Genomic DNA, 23038 nt, shown 5'->3' with positions numbered 1-23038 from the left:
GCTGCTAGGCGGTGAAGGCCCCAAAAGGGCAGGTGGATCTTTAAGCCTGTTTTCGGACAACGGCCAAAAGGCCCTGAAGCCAGCGGCCATTACAACAACAACAACTTCCATTTATATAGCGTCTTTAACATAGTAAAACGTCCCACAAACGTTAATGAAATAAATTACAAGATAAAATGTTTGTTAGAGATATTGGTCGAAGGATAAATATTGGCCAGGATACCAGGGAGAACTCCCCTGCTCTTATTCGAATAGTGCCGCAGGATCTTTTACATTCACCTGAGAGGGCAGACGGGGCCTCTGTTTAAAGTCTCATCCAAAAGACGGCACCTCCAACGGTGCAGCACTCCCTCAGTCCTGTAGGTTAACACTTCCAATGCTCAAAGCATATTTGTCAAAAAACGTTCTTCACTTTGTGTGTTTTCTTGTTTCACTTTGCACTTTCTGCTGTTTTGCATCACTCAGTGACCTTGATTGTTACAAAAGGTAACAGTTTAGCTCATCCTTTCGTAGGAAGGGAAAACCGAGGGAAGAAAGGAGTTCAGAACTGTGAAACTTCTTGCATCCCTCGGTCTCTCTTTCTCCTCCGCAGGTTTTTTAAAATCCTACCTTGGTGTCATCTAACCATTACTTCTCGATTTACTTTGTCTCCTCTCCTACTCTTTACAACCTTGGGGATGTCCTGCACCCTGAACCTCAGCCCTTCAACTCAGAGGGTTGTGAATCTTTGGAATTCTCTACCCCAAAGGACTGTGGATGCTCAGTCGTTGAGTATATTCAAGGCTGAGATCGATAGAGTTTTTGGACTCTAAGGGAATCAAGGGATATGGGGATTGGGCGGGAAAGTGGACTTGAGGTTGAAGATCAGCCATGATCTTATTGAATGGAGAAGCAGGCTTGAGGGGCCGTATGGCCTACTCCTGCTCCTATTTCTTATATTCTTATGTTCTTAAATGCTGCTATGTTTCCTACATTACAACAGTGACTAAACTTCAAAAAAGTACTCAATTGGCTATAATGCTCCTTGGGATGTCCTGAGATCGTGAAAGGTGCTATATAAATGCAAATTCTGTCTTTCTTTTCAAATGGCCATTTTTCATGTGTCAGCACGTCAGGCTATCTGAAAGTTGGTGAGATCACCTCGAGCCCAATCCAGTCTTCACCCAATGCTCACTTTCCACCTTGTGGTTAGTGAATAGCAAACTTGACTTGAGATCTATTTTTTCCTCCTTTCCGACCTACTGAGGCCTTTGGCTGTATCCCCTCTGCCATCCAAGCCGTCATCAGCGAACGCAACAGAAACCAAAGGTCGAAGCTAGGAACTTCCTTGTCTGCATAGCTCAGTATCACATGATGCAGCACATTGACCTGTAAGCTATCTTCTTACACTGCCTCGCAAGTCATTCTGGCTAAACTGTGCAGGCCTCACAGTGATCTGGCATTAGTTCAGCTTGTTAAGTTGTTTGATTGATTAAGGTGATCTGATCAAAGTGTTTAAAATGTTAAAAAGATTCAACAGCGAAACTATTTCCTCTGATGGAGGAAGCAAGAATCAAGAACGAGGGGGCATAATCTGGATGGTAGAAATCTGGAATTCTCGCCCCCAAAAGGCTGTTGAGGTCAAATGAAGCTTTCAAGACTGAGATCGTTAGATTTTTGTTGGGTGACGGTGCCGAGGGATTATGGAGCTAAGGCGGGTAAATGGAGTTGGTCTAATTGAAAGATGGAGCAGGCTCGAGGGGCTGAATGGCCTACTCCTGTTCTTGTGTTCATCTCACTCTCTTGTTTGTGTGTGATTCTCCGCTTCTCCAGCAGGCACCGTGGCAACTGCCCTGCATTCTTCTCTCCGTCCCTCCCAGAAGTTTGGGTTTGTATTTTGGCCTCTGTTTCCATCTTAGTTGTATCTCAAATAGGTTTTTCTTTGTCTCTTCTCCTTCAATAATTTCTACCTCCACTCCCCCCCCCCCACCATCCCCCGCTCTAGATAATAAATAATTTCATTTCAGTTTTCTCCTTGTTCCAACTGTTTTACTCAAGCCTTTTGCAAGGTCCCTTCGATCTTCTTCGAATGCCTTTATTCTTCAAGCATCTTCTGAAAATTCCTCCTGTTCCTACATTCCCATGACTGCAGCTTTTTACTTTCTGCTATGAGATTTGGTGCACGTGCCCAGCCTTCCCCTGGAATGACTTGTGTATTCTGATTTTGCGGCCAAGGCCCAGCTTGTTTTGGGATGCAGATGAAATTTAACCCTTTGGGTCCAAGTTTTGCAGCATATTGAAAACAATACAACACAATGTTCCGAAAGGCTGACCATCAGAATGGCACTTGAGTACTGAGATGAATAGAAAGGGAACGTGTCGTAGATATGCAACGGATCGATCGGTACCTGAAAGACCGATCGGTAAATGTTTTGGGTGCAGACCTACACCAGAAATGACTGTTGTTCAGTAGCCAGCAATTTAAATTTATCCGCTGCATTTTAGAAAGAAAGAAAAGAGGGAAAGAAGGAAGGAAAGAAAGTAAGAAAGAAATAAGGAAAGAAAGAAGGAAATCAAGAAAGAAAAATTTTTGCATCAAATGGCGTCTTTCATGACCTCGGGATGTCCCAAAACGCTTCACAGCCAATGAAGTACTTTTTCGAAGTGTAGTCACTGTTGTAATGTAGGAAATGCAGCAGCCAATTTGCGCACAGCAAGATCCCACAAGCAGCAATGTGATAATGACCAGATAATCTGTTTTTAGTGATGTTAGTTGAGGGTTGAATGTTAGCCAGGACACCGGGAAGAGCTCCCCGGCTCTTTTACAAGTAGTGACATGGGATCTTATACATCCACCTGAGAGGGCAAATGGGGGCTCGGTTTAATATCTCATCCAAAAGACGAAATCTCCGACAGTGCAGCACTCCCTCAGTACTTTGAAAGTCATTAGTCTCTCTGTGCCCTTGCCACCTATCTGTTATTCACCCCCCTCCCCCCCACCCTTTGTTCCATGAGTCCAAAACAGGGGACTCCCCCAGCCAGGTGAAGTGTCCTGGTTTTGGTGAAGGATGTTAATCTGTCCTTTATTTCAGATTCAGATGCTGTGCGTTGCCAGCATTTTATGCTTTTCTCCTTTAAATTTCAGATTTCCAGCATTCGCCCTCCTTTTTCTCTTTTTATTCTCCCAACACTGACAAGATGTGTCGCATGAAGTTAAAGAAACAAATGGACAGCAAGACAGACATTTAAGTTGAATTAAAACCCAAACAGTTCGTGCCAAAATTAAGCATGAATCATTATACAAGTTGTGGATTCAAGGCCCGCTGCAGAGACTTGAGCACAATATCTAGGCTGACACTCCAGTGGAGTATTGAGGGAGTGCTGCACTGTCGGAGATGCCGTCTTTTGGATGAGACGTTAAACCTTCCCAGAAAGACGTAAAAGATCCCACGGCACTATTTCAAGAAGAGCAGAGGAGTTCTCCTGGTTTCTTGGCCCTCAACCAAGCAGATGATCTGATCATTTATTTAATTGTTGTTTGTGGGAATATTGGCTGCTGCATTTTCTTTCATTACCACAGTGACTACACCTCAAAAGGGGCTTGATCGGGTGGATGCGGTAAGAATGTTCCCAAGGATGGGTGAAACTAGAACTAGGGGCCATAATCTTAGAATAAGGTGCTGCTCTTTCAAAACTGAGATGAGGAGAAACTTCTTCATTCAGAGGGTAGTAGGTCTGTGGAATTTGCTGCCCCAGGAAGCTGTGGAAGCTACATCATTGAATAAATTTAAAACAGAAATAGACAGTTTCCTAGAAGTAAAGGGAATTAGGGGTTACGGGGAGCGGGCAGGAAATTGGACATGAATTTAGATTTGAGGTTAGGATCAGATCAGCCATGATCTTATTGAATGGCGGAGCAGGCTCGAGGGGCCGATTGGCCTACTCCTGCTCCTATTTCTTATGTTCTTATTAAAAGTACTTCATTGACTGTAAAGCACTTTGAGACGTCCTGAGGTCATGAAAGGCGCTATGTAAATGCCAGTCTTTCTTTGTCTTTTTTCTCCCGGTTGTCTCTCCCTGTCCGCCCCTGAAAGCTTTGGCCATTGCTGGTTCCAGATAATCTTCGTCCAGGAAATCAAGTTGCAATCAGTAATAGAAGACCAGTAGACGTTGACGATTGACTCCCATCTGCTACTGCCCAGCTCTAGTAGATCTCAGTGCCAGCCCATGCACATTCATGCTGTAAGCTGGATAAGCTCCAAGCTCAGCACCACAGAGAAGAAAATATTTTAAAGCAGATCAAGCTGACTCATTAAATAGCCTGGGGATCATTTGAGGTTCATCTTCCCTTTATAGGCTCAGCAGATTTGCTGATCCACATGGGAACATAGGAACAGCCCCTCGAGCCTGCTCCGCCATTCAATTAGATCATGGCTGATCTGTATCTTAACTCCATCTATACCTTGGTTCCGTAACCCTTAATACCCTTACCTAACAAAAATCTATCAATCTCAATTTTGAAATTTTTAATTAACCCCCAGCCTCAACAGCTTTTTGGGGGAGAGAGTTCGAGATTTTCGCTACCCTTTGTGTGATGAAGTCCTTCCTGGCATTACCCCTGAACGGTCTGGCTCTAATTTTATGGTTATGCTGCTTTGTTCTCCACCAGAGGAAATAATTTCTCTATATCTTGCCTATCAACTCCTTTAATCATCGTAGACACCTCAATTAGATGAACTCTTACACTTCTATACTCAAGGGAATACAAGCCTAGTCTATGCAACCTGTCCTCATAATTTAACCCTTTCAGCCCCGGTGTCATTCTGGTGAATCTGCGCTGCACCCCCTCCAAGGCCAATATATCATTCCTGAGGTGTGGTGCCCAGAACTGAACACAGTATCTCCAGATGGGGTCTGACCAGACCTTTATACATCTGTAGCATAACTTCCACCCCTTTGTATTCCAGCCCCCTTGAGATAAAGGCCAACATTCCATTACCTGTCCACTGACTTTTAATGATTTCTGTACTTGGACTTCTAAATCTCGCTGCTCCGCCACAGTTCCTAGCTTCTCACCATTTAGAATCTACTCTGATATTTCTTTCTGAGGTCCAAAGTGGATGACGAGCCCGTAGGCCTCTGTTCATAGCCCAGTGGTGGCATGTTGGCCGAGCTGGGATTTGGTGCTGCTTCCACTCTTTTTCTTGCTTTACCCTAAAAGGAAGTGGTGTCCAGGAGGTAGGGTTAGCCCATCTTCCACATAGCTCTTGGTTCTGTAGTTTCCTCTTCCTGTGGGGAAGGGGCTGGACTCCACTTAGGAACTGACCGCAGTGGCAGGACTGAAATCACAAGCTCATGGCGCGTGGAACAGCAGACGAGTGTCCCAACACTCTGGTACAAAGGGTTCCTCAGAGTTTCCCTCAAGCAAGACATTGAATGGAATAAAGGTCCTAAACATAGGGGGTGAATTTCCTCGGGGCCTCTCCCACTCTACCGCCGTAAGTTCGGCAGACGTTTGGCGGAAACTCTGCTTACGTGGGTAAATGGGGTTCCCTCCCAAACTCCCACCAAAGTTAGGGTGGCCGAGTGGAAGAAGCCCAAAGGAAATTCACCCCCAAAGAGTCAATGATGTAGAAGACTGGTGTAGAACGCCTGGTTGGCATTACAGCCAGGTCATTGCACAATCGCTTCTACAAAGTGTATGTCTCGTGAAAAGAAAGGAAGAAAGAACTTGCACTGATACAACCTCGGGACGTCCCAAAACACTTTACGTCCAATGAAGCACTTTCGAAGTGTAGTCACTGTTGTAATGTAGGAAATGCGGCAGCCAATTTGCGCACAGCAAGATCCCATGAACAGCAATGTGATAATAACCAGATCTGTTTCTTAGTGATGTTGGTTGAGGGATATATTTTGGCCCAGGACACCGGGGAGAACTCCACTGATCTTTTTCAAATAGTATCATAGGATCTTTTACGTCCCCCTGAGAGGGCAGACAGGTTTAATGTCTTATCCGAAAGACGCCACCTCCAACAGTGTGGCACTCCCTCAGTACTGCACTGGAATGTTAGCCTAGATTATGTGCTCAAGTCTCTGGAGTGAGATTTGAACCCACAACTTTCTGATTCAGAGGCGAGAATGGTACCCACTGAGCGAAGGCTAACACCACGGTACCACGCCTTTATAATGTCTGTACTTGTGCTCGTAATTACGCAATCATAGGTTGAATATATATTTTTCTCCCCCTTTTTCTACCCCCTTTCTCTCCTGGAGGCATCTGCCAGCCCAGTGCTGTCCAATACGTGAGCCACTTGCCAAATGTGGCCAATTTGGCATCCAGATACAGCTGATTGCATTTCTGATTGGTAAATAAAAAATGAGTAATAGACCCTATCATTGGGCATGTGATCTCAAGACTCATATTGGCACGGCTTGTGAATGTGAACTTTGATCATTTTGTGCGTTTGTTGGTAAATGGTAAGACGAAAAGCAGAGTGTGCGAGTCTTTTTCGATCGTTGTCCTTGCTTTACTTCCTTGGTTACTGAATGGTGGTGGACGTTTGTTAAGTAAATGTACACACGTGAAGTACAGTTACCTGAATTGTGTGAGGCGTTTTCTACTGGAATTAGTGCATGGGGCTAAAAAGCTGTCGTCGTAGCCATGCCTGTGGCTAGTCAGCTATTTCTGTTGGACAGCATTGCTCTCGCATAGCAGAGGCGCCTGTCATTCTATGGTGCTTTCTTTAAGTGGCCATGCTTCATGTATAAACATAGACAGTGAGTGTTACCAGGCTATTTAATCAAGGGAGCATCACAGCTGAGCCCAGTTCGATCCTCGGTTTAGGGTAAATTCGCCAATCCAGTGCCCCCAACACAGAGCCACACATGAAGGGGAATGTGGGTCGGAGAATCAGTTCTATGGTGTGGTTCCCACCTGTGCTCCTCTTGAGCTGGACTCCATACAGGGAGCGTGCGATCGTGGAGTTGTAGCTTTGATGGCTACATATATGCATTTTCCAGGCGGGTGGGGGGATTCACAGGATAGCAATCTGGAGTGGGAACCGCGGCTGATTTTTCCCTCCTAAGTCTTTAACGTCCCCAACTTCACTCAGCTGAGATTAGCTAACATAGCACAGCTGGGATTTGAACCTGGGATGCCCGCAGTCTGAATGACTCAGTCAACCTTTAGCATCCATGCTATAAATTGGAGCTTACATACACATCTTTAGAAGAAGAATTTGTTGCATTTTTGTAATCTCCGTTATATATTGTTATGAATAAACCATTTTGTAGCTACATAGAAGAAAAAAAAACCCCGCAAAAAAAACTCTACGAATGCAAAACTGTTATTGTGTGATAGCACTGAATGAATTACTGGCTCATTTTCGCTAATAGATGTACAATTTGGAGTCATCAAAAATCCTCTGAGCGCACAATTCCAATGCCAAGAAATTTCACAAGAGGTCAAGATTTGCATTCCATTCACAGAAGAAATGAATCGCTTAAATTAAATAGAATCACCTTTTAAGCAGACAATACCAAACATATGTACCGCAATCTACTTCGCTTAATGTATCTCTGCTATAGCTTATAAATAATTTAAACATTAAAGTGCATAATTTCTTCAGATAGCATCACCTGAAAGGACAACTTCCTCTTGATTTCGGACCAAAGGAGAAAACACTTTGTGTTATATCTATGTTGTACCCTAAGATACCTTTAATATGATTCATGGATATGATACTCGCTGACCTACATTGGCTCCTGGTCTGGCAAAGCCTCGATTTTAAAATTCTCATCCTTGTTTTCAAATCCCTCCATGGCCTCGCCCCCCTCCCTATCTCTGTAACCTCCTCCAGCCCTACAACCCTCTGAGATCTCTGCGCTCCTCCAATTCTGGCCTCTTGCGCATCTCCGGTTTTAATCGCGCTACCATTGACGGCTGTGCCTTCGGTTGCCTGGGCCCTAAGCTCTGGAATTCCCTCCCTAAATCTCTCCGCCTCTCTACCTCTCTCTCCTCACCTACTTCCGTTAAAACCCTGGGATGGAAACCCACCTGCTCCTATAATTTTTACAATTATATTAGGAAAAAGAGGGTGGTCAAGAGCAATGTGGGTCCCTTAAAAACTGATAATGGTGATATTGTAAATGAAAATAAGGAAATGGCGGACATGTTAAATAATTATTTTGCGCAGTATTTACAGTAGAGAAAGAGGATAGCATGCTGGACCACCTCAAGTAATCTAATTTTGAATCAGGAACGGGAACTCACCATAATTAATATAAGCAAATTAACAGTAATGAAGAAAATAATGACACTAAAGAGTAACAAATCCCCAGGACCAGATGGTTTCCCCCCAGGGTTTTAAATGAAGTAGGTGAGAACATTGCAGATGCCCTAACGATAATCTTCCAAAGTTTTTTCAATTCAAGAACCGTTCCTTTAGATTGGAAAATTGCACATGTCACTCTGCTATTTAAGAAAGGTGAGAGGAGGAAACCAGGGAATTATAGACAAGTTAGCCTAGCATCTGTTGTGGGGAAATTACTAGAGTTACTGAACACCGTGAAAATTTTCATCTGATCAGAGAGAGCCAGCATGGATTTGTAAAGGGTAGGTCATGTCTGATTGAACCTGATTGAATTTTTTGAAGAGGTGACCAAAGTAGTAGACAGGGGAATGTCTATGGATGTTATTTCTATGGACTTCCAGAAGGCATTCGATAAAGTCCCTCAAAAGTGATTATCAGCTAAAGTTGAAGCTCATGGAATTGAGGGCAAATTATTGACCTGGTTAGGAAATTGGCTGAGCGGCAGGAGACAGAGAGTAATGATAATGGGCAGGTACTCAAATTGGCAGGATGTGACTAGTGGAGTCCCACAGGGATCTGTGTTGGGGCCTCAACTGTTCACTGTATTTATTAATTACTTGGATGATGAGATAGAGAGCCACATGTCCAAGTTTGCCGATGACACAAAGATAGGCAGCATTGTAAGCAGTGTAGATGGAAGCATAAAATTACAGAGAGCTATTAATAGATTAAGTGAATGTGCAAAACTGTGGCAAATGGATTTCAATGTAAGCAAGTGTGAGGTCATCCATTTTGGACCTAAAAAGGATAGAACAGTATACTTTCTAAATGGTGAAAAGCTCGAAACAGTGGAGGTCCAAAGATACTTAGGGGTCCATGTACATAACTCAATAAAATGTCATGGACAGGTACAGAAAATAATCAAAAAGGCTAATGGAATGCTAGCCTTTATATCTAGAGGACTGGATATACAAGGGGTAGAAGTTATGCTACAGCTATACAAAGCCCTGGTTAGACCACACCTGGAGTAGTGTGTTCAGTTCTGGGCACCGCACCTTAGGAAGGAATTATTTGCCATGGAGGGAATGCAGCATAGATTTACCAGAATGATACCTGGACTCCAAGGGTTAAATTACGAGGAGAGATTACACAAACTAAAGTTGTATTTTCTGGAATTTAAAAGATTAAGGGGTAATTTGATCGAAGTTTTCAAAATATTAAGGGAAACTAATAGGGTAGATAGAGAGAAACTATTTCCGCTGGTTGGGTAGTCTAGGATGAGGGGACATAGCCTAAAAATTAGAGCCAGGACTTTCAGGAGTGAAGTTAGGAAACACTTCTACACGCAAAGGGTGTTACAAGTTTGGAACTTTTCCGCAAACAACAGTTGATACTAGCTCAATTGTTAATTTTAAATATGAGATTGATAGATTTTTATTAACCAAATGTATTAAGGGATATGGCGGGTATATGGAATTAGGTCACAGGTCAGCCATGACCTCATAAAATGGTGGAACAGGCTCGAGGGGCTAAATGGCCTACTCCTGTTCCTATGTTCCTCCTTTAAGATGCTCCTTAAAACCTACCTGTTTGACTAATCTTTTGGTCACCTGTCCTAATATCTCCTTATGTGGTTCGGTGTCAAATTTTGTGCGCTAACGCTCCTGTGAAGCGCCTCGGGACATTTCACTACGTTAAAGGCACTGTATAAGTGCAAGTTGTTGATGTTGTTGCTGTTGTAATTACTAAAAGTGCCACTGGTAGAAAAGCAATGCTCCAGGATTTAACCAATCCATAACGGGAAGCGTACAAGTCAGTCAGGACTGATACTGGAGTTCAAGTCCATTAACCTTAAAATGTTGAACGTCCTTTTTATTAAAGGTTTCACTCTTTAGATTGCGGGATGTTCTTCGTTATCCTGTGTCGTGCCTCGTAGGGCACAGCCTTTCCTCCTGCAGTACAGAGCACACACGGAAGAGGGAAATAGTCCCGAGCCTCCGGCAGTGCGTTGTGAGACAGAGCCACAAATCCATCCACGACTTGCGCTCGCAGAAGCTACAAGCCAAGTTATTTTTTTTTGCAGGAAGGAGCATGATAAGGGAGAAACGAATGAGAAGATAAGGCCCCAAAATCCCAGGGGCCTGGGGCAGAAAGCTGCCATTATCTGAGTAGAGGGGGTGGCATCTGGGGAGGAATTCTGGTCTCTGTCCTTTTTTTTTATTCGTTCATGGGATGTGGGCGTCACTGGCGAGGCCGGCATTTATTGCCCATCCCTAATTGCCCTTGAGAAGGTGGTGGTGAGCCGCCTTCTTGAACCGCTGCAGTCCGTGCGGTGAAGGTTCTCCCACAGTGCTGTTAGGAAGGGAGTTCCAGGATTTTGTCACCCTTCAGAAATTGCCAGTGAAGTGGCAGGCTTGGAAACATTAGGATGCCGTGGAAATTGGGAAGTATTTCCTATGACTATCATAGTACCATAGTATCATAGTAGGCACAGCACAGGAGAAGGCTATTCGGCCCATCGTGCCTGTGACGGCTCTTTGAAAGAGCTATCCAATTAGTCCCATTCCCCCCTGCTCTTTCCCCATTGCCCTGTAAATTTCTTCCCTTCAAGTATTTATCCATTTCCCTTTTGAAAGTTACTATTGAATCTGCTTCCACCACCATTTCAGGCAGTGCATTCCAGAACATAACAACTCGCTGCGTACAAAAAAAAAATGTTTCCGACATTTTTGTTTCTCTACCCCAGAGGGCTGTGGATGCTGAGTCGTTGAGTATATTCAAGGCTGAGATAGATAGAATTTTGGACTCGAGGGGAAATCAAGGGATATGGGGATCGGGCAGGAAAGTGGAGTTGAGGTTGATGATCAGCCATGGAGCAGGCTTGAGGGACTGTATGGCCTACTCCTGCCCCTATTTCTTATGTCCTTATGTTCCTCATGTTGCCTCTGGTTCTTTTGCCGATCACCTTAAATCTGTGTCCTCTGGCTACTAACCCTCCTGCCACTGGAAACAGTTTCTTCTTATTTATTTTATCAAAACTCTTCATGATTTTGACCTATAATTGATCTATTGGAAGGGAAGGAAGAGTCTGCCATGATTTCCTTGCTGACAGTTGCGAATTATGTGGGCAACAGGTGAGAGTCGTATTGGGCCCAACTGTGATAATCCCACCCCCCAATCGCCCCTCCTCCCAACCCCCCTCCACACACATATACATGGTTTCATAGGCTTGTACGTGAAAAATGATGTGGAAATTGGGAAGTATTTCCTATGACTATCATAGTACCATAGTATCATAGTAGGCACAGCACAGGAGAAGGCTATTCGGCCCATCGTGCCTGTGACGGCTCTTTGAAAGAGCTATCCAATTAGTCCCATTCCCCCCTGCTCTTTCCCCATTGCCCTGTAAATTTTTTCCCTTCAACCCAACGACACCACAGTACCACTGACGCAGGTGAACTTGACTCCAGCAAGAGTCAGGACCTTCAGGAAAGGAGGGGAGAAGAGAGGAAGGTTAATTTTATTTTTAAACAGCCTTCTTTAAAAAGAAGAAAGAACTTACATTTATATTGCACCTTTCACAATCTCAAGATATCCCAAAGCGTTTTCCAGCCAATGAATTACTATTTTTGAAGAGTAGTCATGGTTGTAATGTAGGAAATGCAGCAGCCAATTTGCCTGCAGCAAGGTCCCACTAACAGCAATGAGATAATGACCAGATTATCTGTTTTTAGTGATGTTAGTTGAGAGCTAAATATTGGCCAGGATGCGAGGGAGAACCTACCAGCTCTTTTTCAAAAATATCTTATATCCACCTGAGAGGGCAGACAGGACCTCAGTTTAATATCTCATCCAATAGACAGCACAGCACTCCCTCAGTACAGCGCTGGAGTGCCAGCCTAGATGTTGTGCTCAAAGTATCTAGAGTGGGGATTGAACCCACAAACTTTTTGTCATCAGAGGTGAAAGTACAACCCCACTGAGCCAGAGCTGGTTTAGATGTTTCCCTATTCAAAACAGTGCTTAGGAATGGATTTTATTGTCCAATTTGTGCATCTGGTGTGAGGTCCTACATGGCTTATTGGAAGGATCAAGCTCTCCCTGCTCTACCTCAATGCAATACCTTAACGCCTACTGCACCAGTTTGACACCTCCATCCCAACCGCCATGTAGTGTGACTTTTCTGAATTTCTGAATTGCAGCGAATGTTGTGTGATGGGAACCCAATGGAAGCTGAAGCTCAAACTCATTTCGCGCTGTGACTTTGCAGTCAGCGGTGAAAGAAGACTTTCATCCCATCAGTCTGGGCTGGGTTTGAACTCTGAACTGCCAGAGGTGAAAGGAGGGCTACCCTCTCTCAGGTAGACATTTAATTAATTTAGCTGAGAATGTACTTGGCTGCTACGATTAGAAGTGTACAAGGTAAAAGGAGGATAAAGGGAACTGCTGGCTCTTGAGTTATTGAACTGTTTTCCAAGGAGTAGTGTCCTCAAGGAAAGGACAATGAAAATCGGGATCAGGAGAAGTCAACTCTGAGCATATTACAGATCCCTTGAGTGTCATGGTTTTAGAAGAGTAGACAGCAATACTGGTAGATTAAATTTCCCCTGGCACTATGACTTGAATGGCAATGCACATGAGTGAATCTATATTCCTGTTCCAAAAATACATTTTCACAGAAAAAAGATTTTAATAAAAATAGGCGGCGTCTATTGAATAATAAAAGTGAGTTTAACCTTTCACGTTTAGAGCTTCTTTTTTTTTTAACGCACAATCTCATTTTCTGCACCAGGAATTATAAGGACTGCCCTTCCGAACATGGATCGGGAAGCGAGGGAGGAATATCTCGTGGTGATACAAGCAAAGGATATGGGAGGCCACATGGGAGGCCTCTCCGGGACGACAACTGTTACCATCACGTTGACTGATGTCAATGACAACCCACCCAAGTTTACACAGAGTAAGTTCCATCAATCACGACTGTTATGTGCTTCGATTTTAAACCACGTGTAAGATTTCTCTTTTCTTATTGTTATATATTGAAGGCATACAGGTTATTAATAAAAAAAAACTGTGGAACAAGGCTTATGTTATATAATCAGCACTTGAGCAGTCACCCGTACGGCTTCCATCTGCACGATTTGACACGGCTCAGTGCCTTTCTCCAAAGGCAAAATGTACTCCTCAAATCCTCCAATGAACGTGATTCTGATTGTCACACACCCTACATACTTCTCACTGGGCTTCCTCGATCTGCAGTCTGATTATCGCCCCCCCCCCCCCTCCACCCCCCAATCTCTCATTGTTCCCTGAAGTTTTCACAGGACAAACTCTCTTGCACCAGTTTTCACCTCATTGAACTGATTCTTTTTGTCATTTGTATTTCAGTGTGTGCATTTGCATTACCAATTGTTTTTTATCCCCACTGTTTTAGTTTTCAGATGAGACGTTAAGCTTGGGCCCCGTCTGCCCTTCCAGCTGTACGTAAAAGATCCCATGGCACTATTTCGAAGGAGAAATTTGCAGGGCTTTGGGCAAAGAGCGGGGGAGTGGGACTAATTGGCTAGCTCTTCCAAAGAGCTGGCACAGACACAATGGGTCGAATGGCCTCCTTCTGTGCTGTATGATTCTATGATTCTCTCTTTGGCTGCCTGGCCTGATTCTCGCAACTGAGAGTCTACCTCCAGGCTGGTGCCAAGCCCCTGTAACCAGCCTCTAGAAGGTATGACTCTCCCTCAAACTTTACTTCCTCCCTCTTGGGAGGTGCTGAAGGCTCCATTAGATGCCAAGGTGCCAACCTGCTCAACTCTATATCCCTATCTCGTCCATGGCCCTGAACATGAGTTTGCTATTATATCCGATTCTGCACCAAGTCCCGCTCGCCGTCACCCGTGTCCTCGCTGACCTACATTGGCTCCTAATACACCAAAGCCTCAAAGTTAAAACTCTCATTCTAGTATTTAAATCCTTCCATTGCCTCGCCCCTCCCCCACAAACTCTCAGTTCTTCTTGACTTTGGCCTCTTCTGCATTCCCCCCACTCCTTTTGCCCCATCATTGGTGACTGTGTCTTCAGCTGTCTTGCTCCCACACTCTGAAATTCCCTAAAACCCCTCCGTTTCTCTACCTTCCTTTCCTGATTTAAAGCCCTCCATAAACAACAACTTGCATTTATATAGTGCCTTTAACGTAGCAAAAACGTCCCAAGGCGCTTCACAGGAGCGTAATCAGTCACAAATTGAAACCGAGTCAAAGGAGACATTAGGACAGGTGACCACATGCTTGGTCAAAGAGGTAGGTTTTAAAGAGTGTCTTAAAGGAGGAGAGAGAGTTAGCCACCACTTTATCCAAGTTTATGGTCACCCTCCTCATATCTCCTTTGGCTTGGCGTCCTTTTATTTGATTACGTCCCTGAGAAGTACTTTGTTATCTATGTTAAGTGTGATTATACAATTCACAGTCAATGCAGAAAATGATGACACCACCCCCCACATTGTTTTTGATTTGCCCCCTCCTTCCCTGACAGTATTGACTCCCCTACTGGGGTACAGTTCCTTCTCTTGTACTAATCCAGTTTTCCTGTGAATGCCCTGACAATGAGTGTCAGCAAGCGAGTTGACTGTAGATAGTATTACAGCCAAGTCCAATTATCTTCTTACTAAACAGCCACACACACACACACACACACACACATACACTTCCAGTCAGGGTCACTGGACAGCGATCAGGAGCAGGAACCTCGGCTGATTTTCCCCATGCTTAAGCAATGGACGTCAAAGCCAATAGTCACACCCCTAATGTCACCCTAGTTGAGATTGGCTAATTCAGCGTGGACTGGGAATGGGTTCCCGGGCCTTGCTGGTGTGTATGGAATCAATTACTAACTGGATAAATTCACTGAGCCATTGGGGGAGTTCTTTCTCTCCCATTGCTTAATTTCGAGAAAAGGGTCATTGGCACAGGACACCATGGTTATCTAATCACACGGGAAAAAAATACAAATAACTCCCAGAGCCTAAAGTAATTACATATTTGTTAAAATAAATAGTCACATAAACATTCATAGGTCACTTACTCATGCCAAACATCTGACAAAAAATAACTGACCGAGCTGGTCTGAGTACTCTGCGTTTTTTTTGGGAAAGGACCATTCTGCACGTAGGCCTCAAACTAAGACCGAGACATCAGTACTAATGGCGAGTATTTTCCATTCGCCGCAGTTCAAGCCCGAACGTTTAATGTGCTCCCACCACATTTTGCTATGTGCTATTTTTCAGCGGTTGTTGACTTATTTAAAACGACCAGGTTGACGCCTGCCTAAAAGTAGCACACAGGAGGATGTAGCACAACTGCCCAAAGGGTTCATATGTGAACTTTGTCAATCGGAAAATAAACCCCTATGAATTATCACAACACCCCTGTTAAAGTTTTCTGAAGATAGGTGGCCTGTGTTTGTAATTTAATCTCCTTGACACAATATCAGGATCCCTTTCAAAGAGCCAGTCTCGCCATTAGCAATCCCATGGAAAATTTTTATTTATTCATTCATGGGGTATGGGCATCGCTGGTAAGGCCAGCATTTATTGCCCATCCCTAATTGCCCTTGAGAAGGAGGTGGTGAGCCACCTTCTTGAACCACTGCAGCCCATGTGGTGAAGCTTCTCCCATAGCACTGTTAGTTGGGGGGGTTCCAGAATTTTGACCCAGCGACGATAAAGGAACGGCGATATATTTCCAAGTCGGGATGGTGTGTGACTTGGAGGGGAACGTGCAGGTGGTGTTGTTCCCATGTGCCTGCTGCCCTTGTCCTTCTAGGTAGCAGAGGTCGCGGGTTTGGGAGGTGCTGTCGAAGAAGCCTTGGCGAGTTGCTGCAGTGCATCCTGTGGATGGTACACACTGCAGCTACAGTGCGCCGGTGGTGAAGAGAGTGAATGTTTAGGGTGGTGGATGAGGTGCCAATCAAGCGAGCTGCTTTGTCCTGGATGGTGTCGAGCTTCTTGAGTGTTGTTGGAGCTGCACTCATCCAGGCAAGTGGAGAGTATTAAAGTTAACAGGTTGTACTTCCCAATTGGCACTACCCAGAGTGGATCTGACCCATATATATCAGGATTATACAAGGTCCAGTCCTTAGTCAGTGCAGATCAGCTGTGGTGGCATGGACAATACCATGGGCTGCAGTGCCACTGGGGTGGACAATACCACGGGCTGGGGAGGAGAAAGGTTAGACTGAGTGCTGTAGAGTGACTCATGCTGGCAAAAGCATGTGTGGACTTCAGGGCAGTATGGGATCGGCCTCAGCTATACTGCCTACCCACACCCTCGTTGGCACTCATTGTCCAGCCTCATGCATGAGGAATGGGCATTTGGCTGAGGTACCAGATGGCAGCCAAGGCCTTTGGAAAGATACTCCAGCAAGTGTCAGCATCTTGAGGAGATGAGAGGAGGGGAGGGAGGGGAGAGTAGAGGAGGGGGGAGGAGAGGAGAGAAGAGGAAAAGGGAGGAGGGCAAGGAGAGGAGAAAAGAGGAGGGGAGTGAGGGGAGGGGAGGGGAGAAGAGGGGAGGGGCGAGCAGAGGAGAGGAGAGGAGATTGACATATGACAGCAAATTTTGAAGCAATGTGAGTTAATAACTATTAATTTAACTCTAAGGTCAAGCTCTGGAATTTCTCTTTGTCACACTGCCTTGATGATATCAATGGTACTCACAAGGGAAACAAAATATTTTGAGGGAAAAAACAGAAAAAAAGCAAAAGGGTGTTTGAGTTCATACTTTGTTGCAACTGAATTTTAATATATATTGACAATCTTTCATCTATAGTAGCTGGTGAACACATTTTATATTACAGACCAGATAAGCTCCACACAGCATTATGAGGTTTGTATGTTATTCCCACCACACACTACATTGCAAGAGTGCAAGGTCACCAAAGCATATTTGAGGCTTTAAAATATTTAAGCAACAATGGACAGATGCCCAGAAAGAGGAAAGAACAGGCCAGTGAACAGCAGGTCAAAGAGTAGGCCAAGGCTTATCCTCAATTCCATTGCTGCAGTGCTGACTTTCATTCATCGTTCCTTAGAGTTGAATGAACAATTATTAACCCACATTGCACATCGAACTTGCAATGTTTTCTCCTGTCCTCTCTCCTCTCCTTTCAATCTCCTCTCTTCTCCTCTCCTCCTCTCCCCTCCCCTTCCCTCCACACCCCTCTCCACTGAAGAGAGAGTCTAACCACCTCCCCTTGACATTCAACGGTATTACCATCGCCGAATCCCCCACTATCAACATCCTGGGGGGTCACCATTGACCAGAAACTTAACTGGACCAGCCACATAAATATTGTGGCCACAAGAGCAGATCAGAGGCTGGGTATTTTGCAGCGAGTGACTCACCTCCTGACTCCCCAAATCCTTTCCACCATCTACAAGGCACAAGTCAGGAGTGTGATGGAATACTCTCCACTTGCCTGGATGAGTGCAGCTCCAACAACACTCAAAAAGCTCGACACCATCCAGGACAAAGCAGCCCGCTTGATTGGCACCCCATCTACCATCCTAAACATTCACTCCCTTCACCACTGGTGTACTGTGGCTGCAGTGTGTACCATCCACAGGATGCACTGTAGCAACTCACCAAGGCTTCTTTGACAGCACCTCCCAAACCTACAACCTCTACCACCTAGAAGGACAAGGGCAGCAGGCACATGGGAACAACACCACCTGCATGTTCCCCTCCAAGTCACACACCATCCTGACTTGGAAATATATCGCCGTTCCTTCATCGTCGCTGGGACAAAATCCTGGAACTCCCTTCCTAACAGCACTATGGGAGGACCTTCACCACATGGACTGCAGCGGTTCAAGAAGGTGGCTCACCACCACCTTCTCAAGGGCATTTAGGGATGGGCAATAAATGCTGGCCTTGCCAGCAACGCCCACATTCCATGAACGAATAAAAAAAAACTCCTCTCCCCTTCCCTTCTCCTCTTCTGTCCTCTCCTCTACTCTCCACTGCTCTTCCCTCTCCTCCCCTCTCCTCTCCTCTCCCCTCACCTCTTCTCCTCTTGTCTCCTCTGCTCACTTTTCAATCTCCTCTCTTCTTCTCTCCTCTCCACTTCACTCCTCTCCCCTCTCCCCTCCTCTCCTTTCCTCTCTCCTCTCCTGTCCCCTCCTATCCCCTTTCCTCTCCTCCCCTCTCCTCTTCTCTCCTCCCCTCTCTTCTCTCTTCTCCTCTCCACTCCTGTCCTTTCCTCTCTCCTCTCCCCTCCTCTCCCCTCTCCTCTCCGCTCCTCCCTTCTCCTCTCCTCTACAGTGTAGGAAACGCATCAGTCAATTTGTGCGCAACAAAGTCCCACAAACAGCAATGTGATGATGATCGGTTTTAGTGATGTTGGTTGAGGGATAAAAATTGACCAGGACACCAGGGAGAACTCCCCTGCTCTTCTTCGAAATATTGTGATGGGATCTTTTATGTCCGCTTGAGAGGGCAGACAGGACCTTGGTTTAACGTCTCATCTGAAAGACGGATCAACTTTCTTTTTTGAGGAAAGGAGACTCTCATCCCATCAATGTAAGCTGGACTTGACTCCAGGCCCCAAAGACCAGCAACAGATTCACTGCACCATCCAGTCCGTGCTGATTTTAAAAAATGGCATGTGAAATGATTGGTGGATGCCTGTCATTTTGTTGACTATATCGCTCGTCCTGCTTGACTCTCTTAAGTTGAATGTGAACACACAGATTATTGCACTTTCAAATCCCAAATAGATGTTGGTTGTTTAAAAATGATTACACAGGGCCAACAGACTTTCATGCACGCATTGCGTTACGTGTTGGAGGGTGATTCAGTTGGGCCAATTTTCCAAAAGCACACTCTCGTTTTCTTAGTGAGTGCTACTGACATCATCAAGGCAGCGTAACAATGAGAAGCTCCAGACCTTGACCTTAGCGTTAAACTAACAGTTATAAACTCATATTGCTTCAACATTTGCTGCCACATGTCAAACTCTCCATCTCTCCCCTCCTCTCCCCGCCTCTCCTCTCCCCTCTTTTCCTCTCCTCCTCTCTGCTCCTCTTCTCTCCTTGAAAACGCACTCTTGGTCCTTATCTCCCTCAACCTCCCCTTTCTCTTACAATCACAGGCTTTTAAACTTCAATCTTGGTGTCACTTAACCACTACTTCCTGATTCACCTCATCTACCCTCATGCTCTTTTCAGTTTAGCGGTGGTCCTGAACCTGGGCCTTGATCCTTCAATAAGGCTCCTTAACTTAAAAATGTTTTGTTTTGTTTAGCTATATGTTGGTTGGTAGTTTATTTTTCTTCCCATTACCTGAACTTAAAAAACCTTCCTGCAACTTTTAGACTGAAAGTTTTTGGTCAGGCAGCAAACAAAATTTCTGTGATCACGTTAAGTAACAGAAATTACATTTTAGGCCTAACAATAAGGGGAAACGTTCCTTCTCACTGTGGAAGATTGCTTTATTTTTAATGATCGTAATAAATTCATTCTTGAAAGGGCCCTTTGTCTCAACATGAGCTCTCAAACAGGTACATTAAGATTTGTTGAAAGCTTTAATTAACAATGATGAGTTAAAAACAGACCTCACACCAATACAATGTTATTCCTGACTCTAACGGAATACCTTGCCCTACATCACTATGGTTACAACCTGCATCTGTTCTTCCAGAAAGTGGTGAACAATTGGATCACTTGCTCTTTTCTTTTCCAACTATCTTTCCCAAAGTCACTGACTCGTGCTTGTCACCAGCCTACTAGTACCTTGCCCAATTCACTAACCTATGAGTGCGAGCAAAGGCAGTGAGTTTCTATTTGACTATGGAGGCATCGCAGCCATGCGACGCCGTCCTCACTTTCAAGTAGTGGTTAGCGCATTGCAGTCAGGAATTTGACCATTGGCTAATTTTTTCTCCCCTCCTCAGTTCAGGGAGCAGAATCTAGACTAATGATTCAACATGGGGCTTTCCTGGTCTATATGACAATAACACAGTGGGTGGGGGGGTACATATCCCACTCTTAAGGCATTGTTGAGGGGGAGGCTGGGGGCTTTCTTTTTTATTTCTTCAGTGCCTAGTGGTTTGGGAGCTTCCAACATTGACATCCTCAGTGCGATGAATTCCTTAACGAAGCGAGCGTCAGCTTTTCTTGGCTCGCCAATCTTCATTGATTTCCAGTAAGTGCCTACAACAAAGTCACTTGGCATCTTTCCTGGAAAGTGCTATTTCCCCCTCTTTGACATTGTTCTGTTTAACTTTTTGCTTGTCTCCCCTGTGCTCTTTCAACATGTTATTCCAGAGACAGTGAATGAGGCAGCAGCACATGGAGAATTAAGACACATAGGTCAGCAGGTGCCATGTTACACATAGTGCACTGCAGAGCTTGACTACATGGCTATCATAGAGAGGCGCCAACCAGAGACTGGGCTGATGAGATCCGATTGTTGGTGTGAGAGTCAACCCAGGTCACTCAGTAGGATCATAGGAATATAGGAACAGGAATAGGCCATTTAGCCCCTCGAGCCTATTCTGCCATTAAATGAGATCATGGTTGATCTGTGACCTAACTCCATATACCCGCCTTAGCCCCATATCCATTAATACCTTTGGTTAATAAAAATCTATCAATCTCAGATTTAAAATTGAGCTAGCATCAAGAGGGGAGAGATACAAAAGGGTCCAGGGGGGCAATTTTTTCACTCAAAGGGTGGTGAGTGTCTGGAACGAGCTGCCAGAGGCAGTAGTAGAGGCGGGTACAATTTTGTCTTTTAAAAAGCATTTGGACAGTTACATGGGTAAGATGGGTATAGAGGGATATGGGCCAAGTGCAGGCAATTGGGACTAGCTTAGTGGTATAAACTGGGCAACATGGACATGTTGGGCCGAAAGGCCTGTTTCCATGTTGTAACTTCTATGATTCTATGATTCTATGATCTATCAACTGCCATTTGTGGAAGAGAGTTCCCAACTTCTACCACCCTTTGCGTGTAGAAGCGTTTCTTAACTTCACTCCTGAAAGTCCTGGCTCTAATTTTTAGGCTATGTCCCCTCATCCTAGACTCCCCAACCAGCGGAAATGGTTTCTCTCTATCTATCCTATCAGTTCCCGTTATTATCTTGAAAACTTCGATCAAATCAGCCCTTAATCTTCTAAATTCCAGGGAATACAACCCTAGTTTGTGCAATTTCTCCTCGTGATTTAACCCTTGGAGTCCAGCTATCATTCTAGTAAATCTACGCTGCATTCACTCCATGGCTAATAATTCCTTCCTAAGGTGCGGTGCCCAGAACTGAATACAATACTCCAGGTGTGGTCTAACCAGGGCTTTGTACAGCTGTAGCATAACTTCTACTCCCTTTTCCGTACTTCTTAGCAGCTGCCTCAAAATAGGCCCAATGGCAGAGCTACGGGAACAAGGTCATGACCTCTTCCGGCCAAGGCAATGGTGGGTGGCACAGTGAGATCTAAAGAAGGAACGAGGGTGAAAAAAATGGAGAACAGTTGGGCCAAGAGGTTTTGCTAATCTCATGGGGCAGGCGACCTTCGACTTCCGCCTGAAACGATTGGGAAGTCCGCCAACTGGCCTGCCGCCCACCCATCGCTGCTGGCGTGAGGCTCACGCCATTTTGAGGCCTGGGCCTGGTTAACATGACGCCAGCAAGCTGCATGTGTCAAGCGGGCACCCCGCCGCAGCTTGTGGGCTGTGGGAAGGCGGGAAATCGAATGGCTCCCGTGCTGAGCTGGCCCGCAGGTCGGGTGTGGGAAGAGGAGGAGGAGGAGGAGAGAGGATGGGAGGTGATCCCAAGGGGGACTCGAATGGGCTGCCAGCGGGCCAGAGTTATTTTGGTGGGCCAAAAGCCGTTTCATTAGCAGCCCTCAGTGGTTCCTTTAAGGATTGCGGGTTAGGACACTCAACTGCTTCCTCTGGTGGGGGGAGTCCAGAACAAGGGGGCATAGCTTTAAAATTAGAGCTAGTCCACTCAGGAGTGATGTCAAGAAACATTTCTTCACACAAAGGGTAGTGGAAATCTGGAACTCTCTCCCCCAAAAGGCTATTGAGACTGGGGGTCAATTAAAAATGTAAAACCTGAGATTGATAGATTTTTGTTAGGGAAGGGTAACGGAACCAAGGCGGGTAGATGGAGTTAAGATACAGATCAGATATGATCTAATTGAATGGTGGAACAGGTGCGAGGGGCTTAATGGCCTCCTCCTGTTCCTATGTTCAATGCCTGGTACCAATGACTCCTGCTGGCAAGTGTGAATGTTGGACGGGGCCTGGACTGGGCTTGGCTGTGATATTCAAAAAGCCTTTCTTGCTATTTTCATTTATCATTCATTATTGGCATGTGGGCATCGTTGGCAAGGCTGGCATTTAATGACCTGAGAAGGTGGTGTTGGGCCTTCTTCAACGGAATGGCTTGTTAGGCCACTTTGGAGGGCAGTTAAGAGTCAACCATGTTGGTGTGGGACTGGAGTCACATTTTCGGCCCAGGCTGGATAAGGACAGCAGGTTTCCTTCCCTAAAGGACAGTAGCTAAACCTTGTTTAATGGCCATCTGACAGCTGCATGGTCATGTTGACTGATACCAGCTTTTTATTTCCAGATTATTTAAACTAAAATCAATTCTTAAGCAGCCTTGGTGGGATTTGAACATGCATTTCTCTGGAATTACTAGTCTAGTAACATAACAACTAAACTACCGTACCCCCTAGGCTCAAACATGAAGTG

General features: G+C 45.1%; 1 protein-coding gene across 1 annotated transcript in view; it reads left to right on the top strand.

Moving 5' to 3' along the window:
- LOC137333810 (cadherin-8-like) overlaps positions 1 to 23038 on the top strand; it is a 156993-nt gene that overhangs the window by 87636 nt on the left and 46319 nt on the right. Inside the window, exon 5 of the mRNA XM_067998162.1 lies at positions 13084 to 13251. Within this exon, the coding sequence (XP_067854263.1) occupies positions 13084 to 13251 (168 nt within the window). The remainder of the gene's footprint in view (positions 1 to 13083; positions 13252 to 23038) is intronic.

This window comes from Heptranchias perlo, chromosome 16 (assembly GCF_035084215.1).
Source record: "Heptranchias perlo isolate sHepPer1 chromosome 16, sHepPer1.hap1, whole genome shotgun sequence".
Taxonomy (NCBI): domain Eukaryota; kingdom Metazoa; phylum Chordata; class Chondrichthyes; order Hexanchiformes; family Hexanchidae; genus Heptranchias; species Heptranchias perlo.
Note: the sequence above shows the minus strand (reverse complement) of the source record. Positions and strands in the feature narration are given on the sequence as shown.